Source organism: Aythya ferina, assembly GCF_964211825.1.
Source record: "Aythya ferina genome assembly, chromosome: Z".
Classification (NCBI taxonomy): Eukaryota; Metazoa; Chordata; class Aves; order Anseriformes; family Anatidae; genus Aythya; species Aythya ferina.
The window spans coordinates 63,178,524-63,196,109 of record NC_140299.1 but is presented as its reverse complement, the minus strand read 5'-3'; the positions used below and the strand labels follow the sequence as shown (position 1 = coordinate 63,196,109).

The window sequence follows — 17,586 nt, the reverse complement described above, 5'->3', positions numbered from 1 at the left end:
AAAAATTATAGCCAGGGTGTATACTTTTATGGAAAAGTTTCCATATTTTACAATAATGTTTCAAGACTGTCATTTTTCTGAAGATAACTTCACAGCTCTGGGAAATGCATGTCACAATATGTTGCTTCTCCTGCTCAGCCTCAGTTACTTCCTTCTGTTTGTCAATACCCAAATAAATCCAGTTTCAGTGTCTGGCTTTAAGATACACATTAAGTTGAAGAATAGGAAAATAAATAAATAAATAAATAATAATTAAAAAAAGCACAGCCACACAGCCACAGAAATAGGTAATCTGTGAATGACAAATTAACCTCTAAACACTTTCCAGTTTATCCCCACTAGTGAGAACAAAAATGTTTCCTATCTGCAGTCTTTAATCTATTCACTGTATGTTAATTTTGGAAAGGATAATACAGATTATGTAGCAAAGCTCTTCATATTTCATCTTTACAACCATCTTCACACTTCATCTTTACAAACATCTTTACAACCTCATCCTATTTTATACACATATGTGGCTATCTCTAAACTTTAGATAACTCCATTTGCAAAGAGAAGTCAACATCCATTAATCTGAAAAATCCTCAAAGATCACTCCATTCATAGGTTTCTTTTAAACTTTTTTTTTTTTAACTAGTTAACAAATAATTTCCTTCTTTACTCAATACATGATATTAGCATCATCAACATGAAAACTGATCATTTTAATTCAATGATGATACCTGTTTAATTAGGAGCTATAAAGAAGTTTCCACAATACTTGTCCACAAAGATTGCTTGCAGAAAGAGAAAATACTTCAATATCAGTTCTTGCAGTGAGAACATATTTTGACCTCAAAGGTCATGGCTCTTCTCATATTCTTTACCTCTTTAAACATGTTAAATAAGTATTTTCACTTAATTCTCATGCTTGATCATTGCTTCATATTTGTAAGAGAACTTTAACAAATTTATTTCTTATTTCATGAAGGCTTGGGTCAAGTTTTTGAGATCTAACATGTCTGAGGAATAAGTACATGTAACTACCAAGCATCTAGTAGACAGATTATTGATGGCCATAGAAAGTTCCTTTATAGCTAATGCACCTTATCATGAATTTAATCACTTTATCATGAAGTTTAATGAGTATTTTCTGTTGTATGATGAAGATGGTTTGGTTCTTTAGCATGTGAGATTTGGAGACATAAATGGCGAAGTGTTTTTTTTTGTTTGTTTTTGTTTTTGTTTTGTTTTGTTTTGTTGCTTTGTTTATTTGTTTGTTTAAACACTCCTGTGAGAGAAACAAAATTTTAAAAGTGTATGAGGTGTGAAGTACAATTCCAGTGCTCGGTATTAATTTTCGGTTTTCATCTACATAGGCAGTTTTGATTGTGTGAAACTACATAAGGCGCTCTGTGACAAGTGATAACTACTGCAAGTGTTTTTTATTTTAAATATTTAAGCTAAAGCATTTGAAATCTGATAAAGGCAAACTTCATACAAAGGGAAACAAAAATCAAAATTAAAAAAAAATAAAATCAGAGAATATCAAATTTTAAAGTTCAGAAAAAAAAAAAAAAAAAAAAGTAAAATATGGAGTCATAGAATCATAGAATCATAGAATATCCTGAGTTGGAAGGGACCCTTAAGGATCATCAAGTCCAACTCTTGACACCGCACAGGTCTACCCAAAAGTTCAGACCATGTGACTAAGTCCAATCTCTTCTTAAATTCAGACAGGCTCGGTGCAGTGACCACTTCCCTGGGGAGCCTGTTCCAGTGTGCAACCACCCTCTCTGTGAAGAACCCCCTCCTGACGTCAAGCCTAAATTCAACCCTTTGACGTCAAGCCTAAAGTCAAACCCTTTTCTTTTACCAAGTACCTTTCCAACTTCAAATCTCAGAGATCTCTCTAGAAAGTAGGAAGAGATGGTCAGCATCCTACCTTCCTCTAAGTTGTTTCTTTTTCAGGATTTCAGCTGTTAGAATAGTGATCTTTATGATATGGGATGGCAAAACTTTTATATTCAGTTTTGTCTTTTTTTTAAGTATATGATGATGTTTCCTCCTTCATGTAGGCTTTGCCAAGTCTTTCAGCCCACTCACAGCTTCTAATTTTCATTTTCCTTCCATCTCATCCAAGGTAATTTTAATCTCCATGATAATAAGAAGTCAACCAATATTGCTTCCTTTATGCTTACATTTCCTCATATAAGTCAGCGGCCATTCTCCTGACTGCCCCTTGGACTCCTGTCTAGTTTTTTTCTCCTTTTGTCACACAAGATCAAATTCAAAGCCCAATGAAGCCCAGGGAAAATGACTTTAATAGCTATAGATTGTGTAATAGGTTATCTCTTTTGTTCCAGTGATTCACAGAACTCTGTCTTCTCTAATCCTTAATTTGGACACAGTCACTCCAACCCCAAATTACATCTTCCAAAATTATCTTCCAAAACACCTAAAACTGATCTCTGTTTCTCCTTTAGCCTTTCTTTCATTCCTGTGTTCTTGGTTCACCCTTTGGTTTTTATTTTTTTATTTTCCTATTTTATTTCATTATCAATATAAAAACTCTTAAATCTGCTTCTTAAAGTCATGCAGTTTATTCAAAAATTATACCATCCTCTCTGCCCTATTTCTCTGTGACGTTTTTTATATTCCAAGGGTGTGTTGTGGTATGACACTGATAGACAGCTAAGTACCACACAGCAGTTTTCTCCCCTCCTCTTCTCAGTAGGACAAAGGTTATTGGGGACAGAAATGGGAATGGAGGGAACAAAATAAAACAACAAAAATATGCACGTTTGAGCTAAGAGAAGAAATGAGAAGAAATGAGAAGAAGTTCTTCTCTTAATGAGAAGAAAAAGAAAAAGCTAGATGAAAGCAAAAGCAGAAACAAGTATTCTCTATTTCCCAACAACAAGAGATGCGCAGCCACATCTTGGGAAGCAGAGCCTCAATACACTTACTGGTTGCTCAAGAAGACAAACAACTTCAAGAAAATCTTTCCATTCTCTTTCCCATTCCTCAACTTTTATTGCTTAGCATGACATCACTTGCTATAGGATATCTCTTTGCTTGTTTTGGGTCAGCTGCCCTGGTGATGTCCCCTCCCCACCTCCTGCCAACCCCCAGGCTTGGTGTGTGTTTGGGGAGAATCTTGATATTGTGCCAGCACTGCTTAGCAAACTTGTTGCAATAGCAGTGTTGTTCTAGCTACAGGTGCAAAGCACAGAACTATATGGACTGTAGTGGGGAAAGTTAACTCCATCCTAGCCAGACAGTGTACAGGGTGGTCCTTTTGCTAAAACATGGCAATAATGGTCCCATTATCTTTCTGACCGTGCCTCTCCCATCTGCAAATCTCTTTGTCACCTTCTTCACATTCCACCTTCAATTTACTTTTATTAATTTTGCCCTCAAAACAGAAGAAGGAGACAAATGGACTGAGTGGATGATTGCCTGTGAGGCTGGTGCCATGTCCAAGGTTTTGTGTTCTACAGCCTTGGATGTACTTTTGAAGGACTGGGCATATTGATCTTGGATGGGGTGCAGCCGACCAGGAGGGGCAAGAGTGTTCTGGGCATTACGCTAGCTGGACTTATCAGAAGGGCTTTAAACTAGATGTGGTGGGGGAAGGGGATGTACTTGTGAGTGAAGAAAGCATACCTGAAAACACTCTAAGTAACAACAGGGAAATACGTGGTCCCAGTGCAATCAGGAAGGGTTCTAGAAATGTGATAAAACTGATTGTCTGATGGAAGTGCCCTTACAGCAATGCACACAGCATGGAAAACAAGCAACAGGAATTGGAAACCATGGTGCAATTAGGCAAATATGTCCATGGTGGGATGGATCACATAACTGAAACATTGGAACAGAGGGCAACATACTCTTCAGAAGGGATCGGCAGGGAAGAAAGTGAGGATCTATTGACCTCTACATTACGGAAGTGATTGATTGTGAAAAGTTGCCTCTGAGAAACAGCCACAGACAGGTTTAGAGCTTGTGGGTGAGAGTTAAAGACCACATCAATAAGTGTCAGCTTGTGGTTGGGGTTTACTACAGGCTTCCTGATCAAGGGGAGCCTGTGGATGAGGCCTTCTTGCTTCAACTACAAATGTTGCACTTGCACATTCTCATTCTGATGGGGAACTTCAACCAACTGGACCCTTGCTGGGAAAACCACACAGCAGGCTGTAAGCAATCCAGAAGATTCCTAGAGTGCATTGAGGATAACTACCTGGTTCAGGTATTAGACAAACCAACTGCAGGAGAAGCATTACTTGACCTGGTGCTCACTAATGCAGAAGAGCTTGCTAAAGAGGTTAAGATTGGAGGTAGTCTGGGCTGCAGTGACCATGCCCTGGTTGAGTGTGTGATGTCAAGGAATATGGACCTGACAAAGACCAAAATCAGGACCCTGTACTTCCAAAGAATGAAATTGAAGCTCTTTAAAAACCTAGTAGCTGAGATTCCCTAGAAAACCATTCTTTGGGTCTTACATTACATTACTTACATTACATTGACTAGGAGCTGAACAGAGCTGGAAACTCTTTAAGGATGTTTTCCTTCTAGCACAAGAACTTTTCAAGCAGACAACTGGGATGACTGAGCAAGGACTTGCTAGTCAAACTGAGGCACAAGGAGGAAACGCACAGGCAGTGGAAGCAGGGACATGTAGCCTGGGAAGAATACAGGGGTGCAGTTCAGATATGCAGCGATGGGATAAGAAAAGACAAGACACAGATAGAACTGAGCTTGGGGAGGGATTCAAAAAATAACAGGAAGGGATTCTCAGAAATGTTGCTCAGAAATGAAAGGCCAAGGAGAGTGTGACACCCTCAATGGACGAGAATGGTGAACTGGTAATGACAGGCATGGAGAAGGCTGAGGTATTCAACAACTTCTTTTCCACAGTCTTCACTGACATACAGGCTTCCCAAGTCTTTTGTTTCCCTGAACCTGTAGATGGAGGCTGGGGGAGCAAAGTTCCACCCTTTGTAAGTGAAGAGCATGTTCATAACCACCTGATGAAACTGAACAGGTACAAGTTGATGGGGCCTGATGACATGCATCTGAGGGTCCTAAAGAAATGGGCTGATGGAGTTGCCAAGATTCTCTCTATCATATTTGAAAAATCCTGGCAGTCAGGTGAGGTGTCTGATGACTGGAAGCAGCAATCATTCACATTTTAAAAAAGGACAGGAAGGGGGAACTGGGGAAATACAGACCTGCGAGCCTCAATTCTGTGCCTGGCAAGATCATGGAACAGATTCTCCTGGAAGCAATATCAAGGCATATGCAAGACAAAGAGGTGATCTAAGACAGGCAGCATGGCTTCACCAAGGGTAAATCATGTCAGACCAATATGGTGGCCTGTTATGATTTGGTGGTTTTACTTGAGTGGGCAGCTGAGTTCCACCAAAACCGTTCTCTAACTCCTCCCTCCTCAAAGAGGAAGGGGGAGAAAATACGATGCAGAGCTTGAGGTTTGAGATGAGAATAATTTAATTAAAGGGAAAGGGAATCGGGAAAAAAATAAAAAATAAAAAGCCATGCAGAAGCACAGAGAGAAAGGAAAAAAAAAAAAAAAGTTATTCTCTACTTCCTATCAACGAGCGATTTTCAGCCACGTCCTAGGAAGCAGGGACTTAAAACATGTAGTGTTGTTCAGAAAGATGGCCCCCTCCCCCACGAGAGCCCCCCTTTTTATTGCTGAGTGTGACAGGTGCTATGGAATATCTCTTTGGTTGGTTTAGGTCAGCTGCTGCCCTGGCGATGTCCCCTCCCCATCACTTGTCCACCACCAGCCTGCTGGCTCTTGGGGGCTTGGAAGGAGTCCTGATACTGTGCCAGCACTATGCAGCAATAGACACAACACTGGAGTGATATCAGTGCTGTTCCAGCTACAAATGCAGAGCACAGAACTGTGTGGGCTGCTGCAGGGAAAGGTAACTCCATCCCAGACAGATGCAACACAAAGATGGAGTGACTTCATCAGTTGACAAAGGAACACTGATTGATGTCTTCTACCTGGATTTCTGCAGGGCTTTTGACACAGTACCACATAACCTTCTGGTCTCCAAATTGGAGAGATATCAATCTTATGTGTGGACCATTCAGTGGATAAGCAATTGGCTTGAAGGTCACACTCACAGAGTGGAGGTCAATGGCTTTATGTCCAAGTGGAGGCTGGTTATGAGTGGTGTACCTCAGGGATCTACCTTGTGACTGGTGCTGTTTAATATCTTTATTAATGACATAGACAGTGGGATTGAGTTGCACCCACAGCAAGTTTGCAGATGATTCTAAGGTGAGTGGCGCAGCTGCTACAATAGAAGGAAGGGATGCCATCCAAATGGACCTGGACAAGCTGGAGAAGTGGGCCCATGTGAACCTAATAAGGTTCAACAAATCTAAATGTAGGGTGCTGCACCTAGTCCAGGGCAATCCTGGACATGTGTGCAGACTGGGAGAAGAACTCACTGACAGCAGCTCTGCAGAGAAGGACTTGGGGTGCTGTTGGATGAAAAGCTCAACATGAGCCAGCAGTGTGTACTTGTAGCCCAGAAAGCCAACTGCATCCAGGGCTGAATCAACAAAGGAGTGGCCAGAAGGTGGAGGGAGATGATTGTCTCCCTCTGCTCTGCACTTGTGAGGCCCATCTTGGAGTACAGCATCCAGTCCAGGAGAATACTATGGGAGACCATGTCAAAGGCCTTGATGAAGTCTAAGCAGACTCCGTCATCTTTCCCTCATCTACCAGGCAGGTTACCCAGTCATGGAAGGAGATGGAGTTGGTCATGCAGGACTTGCCTTTCATAAACCCATGCTGACTGGGCCTGATCCCCCAATTGTCCTGCATATTCTGTGCAATAGCATTCAAGATAACCTGTTCCATCAACTTTCCTGGCACTGAGGGCAGGCTGATAGGGTTACACTTCTCCAGGTCATCCTTATGCCTGTTTTTATAGATGGATATTACATTAACAAGTCTCCAGTCATCCAGAACCTCTCTGGATGACCATGACCACTGATAGATACTGGAAAGTGGCTCAGCTATCACACCCACCAACTCCCTCAGCATCCTCAAATGGATATCCTCCGTTTCTTTTGTCTCCTTCTGCTATTCCCTTTGTACTTCATCTACTCTGTTCATGACCAAATTCCTCACTCAGGCAATTTTTATGCCCTAGCTCTCTCTTTTTTTTCAAATTATTCACAAAAATACCTTTACTTAAAAAGCTTATTCTATCTTTGGTTTCCAATTAGGCTTCCTAATAACTTAAAACCAAATTAATTAAAAAAAAAAAAAAAAAAAAAAAAAAAAAAAAGTACATGCCCAAGAACAACAAACCACATGGATCACTTGGATCACTTCATCGCTTAACTGTTTTCCTTTTCCTGATTCCTTCTCATGTATTTTTACATGTCACTAGCTAACATAATACTTATTTGCTTTTCCAAATGAATGCATCTCTTTAACCTGTACATCCTCGCTCCTTTACAATCCTTCATTTTATACTTGATATATAAAACACAAATCAAGTAACTGGCATGGTTCTTCTGTCTGTAGACTATATTGATTTCCATCCATGTTGCATATTTTATGAGAAAAAAAGTGAATAATCCTTGACAGATTTTCTAGTATGTAAATCTCATCTGCCCCACTAATTTAGACACTAATATATTCTGTAGATTTAAAGCACAGTCTTCTGATAAGTTTAGCATTGACTTGGTTTTGGAGACAGTACAGCTGTGTTAATTTGTATGAGCAGGGGGCACAATTAAAGAAGAGGTCATTTGAACAGATCACCGTAGTTCTCCAGTGTTCCTTGACATCTGAAAACACCCCCTGGGGACAGGACCAAGCCTTTGGACAAGAGCAACAGACTAGTAGAGCAGACTAAGGGAGTGAGGGTAGAGTTAGTGAGAAGTCAGGAGAAGAGCAAAGATCAAAAAGTAATTTCTTCCAGCACTACTCAAAGGAAAATTTGTCTTTCCAAAGGTTCAATGTAACATAAAAAGAAAAATATTTAAACCTTACGTATATAAAAATAATTCTACAAGATTTTTTTCCAGATTTTGATGCACATTTATATTCAAAGATCTTGTATTTCTTAGAAATATGTCATGTTTTGTAAGCTTTTTTCTAGTTTGTACAAACCTTATTGAAATTGCCCTCTCTATTTCACTACAGGAATGGCTTTCTTTGTTTCCCAGTATTTAAAAACATCCTTCCCTCAACTTCACTACCAAAAAAAAGTAACTCCTGTCCAATTCTCATAGTTTCAAAATGCATACACCCTCTGGAATGTACTGTTGTAAGACTTCTCCACAGTTTTATTTTACTCTCATTAAAAAAAGCTTAATAATATAATAAAATTACTACTTTTCAGTGATGTACTTTTTGTTATTGTTTTTCTTGTGAAATTGCAATTAACCAGTAATAGTTTGGTTTTGTTTTCTAGCTCTTAATCTAATTTTTAGTTTTATGTCCTTACAATGGAAGGGGGATGACATAGAGGAGTGGTCTGGATGTATCATTCTGATAAAATTTATATATATATAAAAATACACTCAGAGATTAATACCTATATAACCAACTACAAACACTGTTATTTTACATGTAAAACTCTTCCTAACTGTTGAGAAATTCATAGTAATTGTCTTCACTCATGAAAATTCAGGGAGTAGTATGCATTGTTTTCAACAATAAGCCAATAAATAAACAGTGATTTAATTTTGTTTCCTTAATTTATTCTCTTTTGTATCTCAGTCTAAAGCAATTCAAATGAAAAATGGACATTTAGAAAGGCTTCATTTTTTGGTTTGGAGAAATAATATCTATACAGACTTTAATTTTGTGACATCCAGACATTTTTTTAACATTCACTAAGACTAAACCCTGCCACTGGTCAAATTCCCGATTGTTCAACAAGCAGACCTTGCTTATGTTTGGAAAAAAACTACTTTCCCTGTGATCAAGTCATTAACCTAGAAAAAAAAATCTGTCTTCAGCCTCTCTTCAAGGGATGTCATGGCAATGTCAGGCTTGTTTAAATAAATTAATAGACTACAGCAATGTTGATGTGAGAGAAATATATACTCTGTTCAAATTTACAGCCTACAAAACATAGACAAACATTACTAGAAATCCATCTCCAAATGGGGACAGAGGGAGATCAGAGGAGACCACATGTAATTAACAGAAATATGCAGGATCTCCATCAAAAGAGAACGTAGGAAAAGTAAGGAACGAGGTGACCATGAAAGCTGTAGGGAGAATTATATGTACTTGTGGGGATATGGTCATAGGCATTGTTGTGGGTTTCCTCAAAAATATTAGTTGCTTGGACAACATCTGAACCACTTGGGTAACTCCCCAAAACTTTGACTACTGCTAATTGGAACAGTGTCTGTTGTCTTGCTTGTTAGTCCACTGTCTATGTTTGCACTCAGGAGGGCAACGCTTGTGAGGAGTGAACTGACAACAGAGCAGGCAAGGTCTGTCCTTCAAATTAGCAGATCCTATGCTTTGGCACCTCACAGGATTCTTAGAGTGGGAGTTTTGGGAAGAGACCCTGTGTGATACTCAACAGATGGATTGAGAAAAATAAAAATAAAAATAAAAAAAAAAAAAAAAAAGTAAAAGAAAGTGAAAATCCACACGCAAACAAACAGGATGTCAAAAAATAGTGGAATAGGGGATTTGTTTGTGTTGAAGAATCCCCTTCCTTCTCCTTCTTCATCTGAATCTGTTGTTAACAATCACAACTGTTGTGAAAAAAATGAGACAGAAATAGGTCTCTGAAAATAAATGCTTGTACAAAAAGCAAAAATTTGAGGTTGGAGGCAAAACACAGTGGACAGAAAGCATGACTGTGCCACTTTGCTAACAAAACAGAGCCTAACAATTTTACTAATGGGGATTATTTGACAAAATAGAGTGTGGAATAATATACTTTACTTTCCTGGACTGGTAAATGGAGTTAAATGGAAACCAAGTTTGAGTGCACAGGGTCAGACTGGGATCCTTTCCATGTGTCTGTCTTAGGTGCATTACCTATTTTCTTACACTCCAGGTTCACATCATCAGAAGAAAATGAGTACCATGTGCAACTTTAATCTCTGTTGGTCTGCTGAAGCAACCTAACAATTGCATCAGGCAGCTGGTCAGGACCACCAGACATTTCTGTAGGTTTTGTAGATCTTCACACTAGATGTGGAATTCGACTTTTTATCAAAAAAAAAAAAACACACCACATCTATTCTGTTTCCTTCAACTGCATAGCCCTGCATCTGGGCCTGTCAACCTACGAGTCCCAGTGGATCAACAGAAGCTATTGAGACAGAATTTGTCTACCTCACTATAAATAGACACTGTTACCCTTACTGTCTTCCCTTTTCATGACTAAACTGACCCTTAGCCACGGATCTCTGGTATAGACATAGCTGATTTCATCAAGCAGTAATCCTACTGCTCATGTAGGGAAAAGCAATATGAATCAGGAAAAAATGGCATAACTGTAAGAGAAAAAGTTCTCAAGCACTCATATTAACTTCCGTGACTGCCATTTTAAAGAGATGAAAACTGGGTGGGGTTTGCAACTATAACTTTATGTGTGGTAAAGCTAATTAAAAAATGACAAAAGTGCTGTGAAAGTTAGACAATTAGTTGAGGGAAGACTAGAATGGCAGCTCTGCTTTCTAGTTTGTTATGACATTGCAGGTTTTTAGAACAAAATTTTTCATACATAACAGATTTCTCATGAATAAAACAAGAGATTTCTGAGGTTTAAATGATTCCTATCAATTATTTTTATAGGGGTAACATGACAGAACTGGAATAGCTTACCTGTAAAAATGGAAGCTTCAGAGGGCAGGGTTCAGAGGCCACTGTTATATGAAGAGCACATAATAAAATCCTTCAGATGATTTTGCCTATCTGTAGGATGTTTGGCTTTCTGTTTATGCTTATTTCTGGAAGTGAAAGACTCTTTCATACATATTAAAACTAAAAAGAAAAAGAAAAAAAAAAGTCTTTTTGAACTCAATGATTCCGCAACTTAGTTACAGGCAGAATATTTGAAACATTGCAAAGATATGGAAAATGCAGCATCTCTCTGCATATCAGAAATTACAGTTAAAATTCATGCCCTCATGTATAAATTAAAATCTTTTCTGAAAAAGCTTTTATTATTATTATTATTATTTTCATTTCAGAATGCAATAAGCCAAACCACTCTTGCATGCTGTGTAGCACTCAGAATAGTACTATAAAATGTGAAAGTCAATTTAAGGACCATTTAATGAATATACATATAATGAATATCTCTTCAAATAACATAAATGCAAGCACACATATTTTGATACATACTATCTTATGTATTACCTATTGTATACAAAGAGCATATACATTCTTCTTTTTTTCTTGTTTGATGACTCAGAACATGACTAGACACTATAGAAAGCCTTCCTTATCAAGCTGAGGCATTTGAGAAGACTGTCAGTGATAGCTGTGCAGAGATATAACCCCTACAAAAGCATGCAATTCTCCCAAGTTTGCTCTTGTAAAAGATTTATTTCTATCATAAACCATCACCTGTCTCTCGGTCCTCTGACATTACAGTGCTGTCACATCCAGTGTAGTGGAATGGTTTGTGTTTTTTCTTTTTTGTAAATATGAAGATTGACAGGCAGTTGACAGTGCTAAAGAACAAGATACAACCACATATATAACATTTGTACCATCTGAATGGTTACAACAAACAAAACAATAAGCTCTCTTTTACCAATGGGAAAACAAACAAACAAACAAACAACAACAACAACAAAACACATATAGAGAATGAATCACATGAAAGGTTTGTATATATAAAAAAAAAAAAGATCTGGTTGGGAACAGATGTATTATAAAATAATTTCTAATCAGAATAATTTAGTATTTTCTTCTTCAGACTGTTTGTTTTTTTTTTTCTTTGTATATTTTGATGCCCATTATATGCTGTTCATGTAAATTTTGTGTCAGAACGAAGCCAATATTTTCTCTGCCTTCTCAGCATCTAACTCTAATGGTGAATCTCTGCCTTGTTGGCTCCTGTTGGTTGACTACTGAAGACATTTAAGTGCCTGATATGGCCCTCTTAATTGTACCTAAGCAAGACACCTCAAGTGGAGTAGGCATTATAAATTTCCCTCCCCCACCCCCCCTTCCTGGCCCCATGCGTCCTCTGCTCTGAAAAGTCTCATGAGACATTGCTGACTATGTCCCTTATTTACTGATTTTTGCCAATACTCATAGTGAAAGAGAATATGAAGGATACAACATTTATACAGAAGTCTCCTTACTGTGACCTTCTATATCTTTAACAATCCTGGCAATCTATTCTCCAGGGGCTTGCATAACCTAGTAAGAACAGATGGATTTCCTTTACAACTGCAGGTCAAAGGTAAAGGAGCATGTTCTCAGATGTGTCACTACATGAATTAAAATGTACTAATGAATTTGTGGTGTACTCTGTGACTTTATGTTAGACCTTGACCTTAATATCACATTTAACTGAGCACAATCATAGGTCACAAATTAGAAAGGTTTAAGCAATCTTCTGCTCTATCAAGGGAACCCGATTTAATCAGATCTGATTTAGTATGCTGCTCAGAGTTTAGGGAGCACTAGACTAATATTACTAAGAAAGAAACTGTCACCATAGTTTCATCTATGATGCAACAAGGCTTTGGGGTGCAATTCTAACACTTTGCATAAGCTTTCAGTGAAACATTAAGATATTTTTTCTTTTTATTTATTTTTATGAACATCTCTATGAAATTGTTCTAATATATGTTATGCCTACAGCTTACAACATAACAATTATGAAGAATTATGTCACTGAAGTTGTGTGTTTCATTGCTCACTGGAAGAATCACAGGAAGTCAAAGGAAGGCAAGCCTCCAGTACCAAACACACAAGGAGTTAACAAGAAGTTGACAAGGAGTTAATAAGTCATGCATCTCAAAAACCTTGAAGGTTCACATATGGGACGGGATTTCAGGGAAGTCCTGCGTACCCAAGGGTGGAAGTAGAGAGACAGAGTGACTTATTGCCCTTGAAACTACCATCAAGGGATAAGCACTGACTTAAGTTGTGCAATCCTGATCCTGTTACTGTTTTCTTTAAAAAGAAAAGAAAGAAAGAAGAGAAGGTGTGGAGAAATGGTGCCTGGAGCTAGGACTTCATCTGAGTTCAGCATTGATTCTTTTTGTGTGTGTTTTTGTTTGTTTATTTGTTTGTTTGTTTGTTTGTTTCAGGTACACTATGATGGCTGCAGAAGTATTTTAATACTGTTAGTATTATTATAACAGAAGTATTTTAATAACTGTCAACTAAAGGCACTGTATATGCACCATCCACACATACCATTTCTCATCTGAGGTGTACAAAGACTCTCCAAATACAAGATTACACAGAAAATATCTTAAACTTTAAGTTTACTTGCCTCCCACACAGTGATAGAGAATTTGACTTCGACGAGCTTCAGTTAGATTAACAAAAATAATTAATTTGATGACTTATCTGTTGAACGTAAAGGACATACAATACAGGTACAAATATGAATACATCTGTTAAATCCAAATATTCTATGGAGTATAGTGGGGTTAAAGTTCCCTCCAAATTATGTTCCAAGTTTTTGCTGATTAAGTGTTGCTTTTTTTTATTATTATTTTATGTTATTTAAAATTGTATCAATTTTACCATATCCAATATATATACAATTTTACCATATCAAATATATATAATACAAATATATATAGTGTCAGGTAAAAATAAACTGATTATTATCTACTATTGTGATCCCAAGTTCATTTACAGTAATTCTAATTTTAGCTTATTCCCAATAATAGGTTTGCTTAAGTAACATGATAAATGCTGAACCATCCCAGCAAGATAAAAAATAGTTTGTAGTGCTGTAACAATCCTGCTGGTTTTGGTAGTACAGTAGTGCTCTACAATAAAATAAAATAAAATAAAATAAAATAAAATAAAATAAAATAAAATAAAATAAAATAAAATAAAATAAAAATAAATTTGTCTTACCTTAAAATGGAAAATGGAAAAATGGAAAAAGTGGAAAATAAGAAATACAGGCCTGATCTCTGAAAGACAGTGCAGAAAAATCCCCTACTATGTCAGTGAAAATTGTTTTTATAGGTCTTGCTTGCATAAAGATCTTTTTAAAAATATTGTTTGTAAATATTTGACTTATCATAAATAGAGGATCTGTGACAAGAAAAATAGAAATTTGATACAAAAAGGGAAATAAAACATTTGGCTGTTAAAAATTTTAGATCATTTTAGAAGAGCTGTTTGGAAATTCCAGAAAATAGATTTTTATACTACAGAATAACCCCATGTTCAGCAAAATAAAATTACACTGAAGAATTGAATTGAAAAACACATACAAACATTTTTCAAATTAAATACTATGGTTCATAAGATCAAAACCCTTGTATTAATCATTGGCTTTACTCACGTAGCCCTCAGCTATATATTCCTATCATAGTCATTTCTCAATTTTAATAGTAATGGTGAAATGGTTAAAAGACAAACACAAAACAAAGCAAAACAAAACATTTTTATCTAATGGTAATAAACTTTATATGTAAACAAATAATGTACCATGTGATTTGCAAAAGAGATCTTCCAACATTTTAGCTTGAATCAATAATACTGAAATTAGTCAACAATTGGTAGGAGTTTATGCAAAATCTTTTGAATGAAAACATGAATCTCTTAAGTAAAGAAAAAGAAAAGTTCCCAACTTTTCCTTATTTCTTGCTAGGCACACCTAACCATATCTCTTGGCATTTGTGCATAGGGGAAAAGAAAGCAGTCAACATCAATTCACAAGGAGTTCCACCTCAGCTAATTGACTGCACAACATATTTAGAAAAAGAGTAATGAACTTAAATTTCCCACTATCTGTTTAAATCTTCTCCAAAATTTACAGGTACCTGAAAGCCCAGAGATTTAAGGTAAAACCTTAAAGAAGGAGAATAATGTCACAAGCAGGGATAGTCTTATCCCTCAATTTCCTTTAAAGTTATTTGTGACATTTGAGATTACAAGCAGTTGTAATTCTGAGTGTTTACAAAACCTCTCAAGCAACTATTTCTCTGACAATGGTGAAAGTCAATGAAAACATGTTTTGGAAAGTTACAGTTTATTATGTCTAGGTACAAAAAATCAAATTATATGAAATGAGTGATTGAAATAAAAATGAACAATGCCCAGCTGTCTTTTAAAAGTCTTTCATTTACATATAAAAACTAGTAGTAGAACATGTACATTAAATTTTTGAATAATTAAACCTTTAGTGTGTGTGAATGAGAAACGACATGAATAAGAGCATATTATATAGATATAATTTTGTTTCCCTTCAAAAACAGGAAGCTGTAAGAGGCTGCAGCATAATTTATAGAACAGTTGTAAAACTATCTACATTAGGCAAACTTCACATGCTTGAAAAATTCCAACTGCTTTTTGGTCTATTTTACAGAGACTGAGCTGTAACTTTCTGTAATATATTTTAGAGTGTTTTTTTTTTTTTTTTTTCCCCTTACCTTTCCCTTACCTTTATCTATTAATTCATAAAAAGCATCCAGATAGGTCAACAGACTGCACATCTGGACCAGCATATCTTCAAAAGCAGAGAGCTTTCCTCTGAAAGGAAGGAAAAAAAGAAAAATTGCAAAGTACTGCTCTTTGTTCTCAGAGTTACAAATTGGATTTTGAACTGGTATTCAGTTTCTGAATTACTGCTTATCTTGGAAGAAGTATCAAAGCCAGATATTTCAGTGCTAACTGATTTCACAGAATTACAGAGTCACAGAATTTTAGAGGTTGGAAGGGACCTCAAGAGATTATCAGGTCCAAACCCTCCTGCCAAAGCACATTCTCTAGAGCAGGCTGCCCAGGTAGGCATCCAGACAGGCCTTGAATATCTCCAGAGAAGGAGACTCCACAACCTCCCTGTGCAGCCTATTCCAGTGTTCCGTCACCCTTACCATGAAGAAGTTCTTTTGCATATTGGTACAGAACTTCCTGTGATCCATTTTGTGGCCATTGCCTCATTGCTTCCCTTTGCTTCCCTTTCTTCTCAACTGTTCATATTCCCTCTCAGTTAAGCATATTTCCCGATGCTTGTCTTCATTGACTATTCAGTCACCAACAAGGAGATCTTAAAATAACATTATTATTTACAGTCTAAGATATGGCTGCTATTTAGTGATGTCTTTGATAATGGAATTATGGATAATCTGAGGTGTCAGAAGTTTCTCACTTTTAAATTAGATTATACATATATACTCCATTACCAGGAAAGAAGAATAAACTGCAATGCACTTAGCCATTTTTCCCACTGGTTATGCATGAATTAGAATTCATAGACTCAAGTCTACTTATGAATATCTTCCCAGTTCTCTAAAATGGATGCCATTTTCTCTAATTTCTCTAGCAGACTTAAATTTGACTTTTCAAATAATAAAAAGTGAGAGGTAATTTTCAGACTGTAAAAAATAAAGTCTATGGTCTGAAGATCCAGTTGTCACTACTACAGTGTTTTCTCCTCTCTGTTTCTTTTTTTACCATAGAGTTTATTTTTTGTTCTATTAGTCCTTAAGGACAGGGCCCTTTTCCCTGTTACTTGGACACAATAATAGAATTATAAATGTTTTGGATTGGAAGGGACCTTAAAAACCATCTAATTTCAATCCCCCTGCCATGGGCAGGGCCACTGTCCACTAAATCAGATTGTCTAAAACCCCATACAACCTGACCTTCACTGCCTCTTAACAACATGTAGGTTAAGATCCAAGAACGGAAATCCAAGGGGTTTATTTTATCTAGAGACTTACAATTTTTTATTGGCTATTCTCTCACTTTTGTCATACATGTAAACTAGGAAATACAAAAATTTTTCACATATCAGATCCAAGAATATCAGTCAGTCTAACCACCTTATCTCTAACAATGTTAGCACCTTGTCCTCTAGAAGTGGAGACTTAGTTGCTCTGCCATTTTTCCTCTTGACAATCAAGGTCCTACACATAGGTACAAAATGAACCATTTTTAGGCTCACCTGATGTTCCCGATTTCCTAAAAACTAATCCAAAATTACATTATTCTTTGGATAGATGTGCCCAAGATTTACCCAACACAACATTTCACATTTACTAGATTTTATTTCCTTTTTCTTTTGCTGTCTTATTATCCTGCAATAACTCTTTGTTAGATAGCTTTAGTAGAAATGAGGATGGATTTCTCAAAGTAGCTTCAGCTAGCAGTACTGGTGTAGTTTACCCCCTTGCTACAGCATGCTTCCCACCTGAGATATGCTGCAAGCTGTACTGGAAAGAATAAATAAATAAATAAATAAAATATTCATTTAAAAATATTCATATAAACTGTCTATTCACAGTCACATGAATGTTTACGCTGCATAAGGAGCAGAGGTGCACACCAGTAAAGTGTGACAGGAGCAGTCACTGAGTAGGACTGCCTTGAGGCTGACCTGCCACTGGAGATTGCATCTTCAAAAACTACAG

The 17,586-nt window shown here is 36.9% G+C and overlaps 1 protein-coding gene across 1 annotated transcript in view; it reads right to left on the bottom strand.

Annotated features, from left to right (window-relative positions):
* LOC311426601 (uncharacterized protein) overlaps positions 1-17,586 on the bottom strand; it is a gene marked incomplete at its 5' end in the record, with an annotated part of 42,644 nt that overhangs the window by 14,093 nt on the left and 10,965 nt on the right. The window contains 4 exons of the mRNA XM_084503069.1: positions 10,841-10,999; positions 11,588-11,694; positions 13,479-13,555; positions 15,615-15,703. Of these exons, the coding sequence (XP_084359195.1) occupies positions 13,539-13,555; positions 15,615-15,703 (106 nt within the window). The 3' untranslated portion in view covers positions 10,841-10,999; positions 11,588-11,694; positions 13,479-13,538. The remainder of the gene's footprint in view (positions 1-10,840; positions 11,000-11,587; positions 11,695-13,478; positions 13,556-15,614; positions 15,704-17,586) is intronic.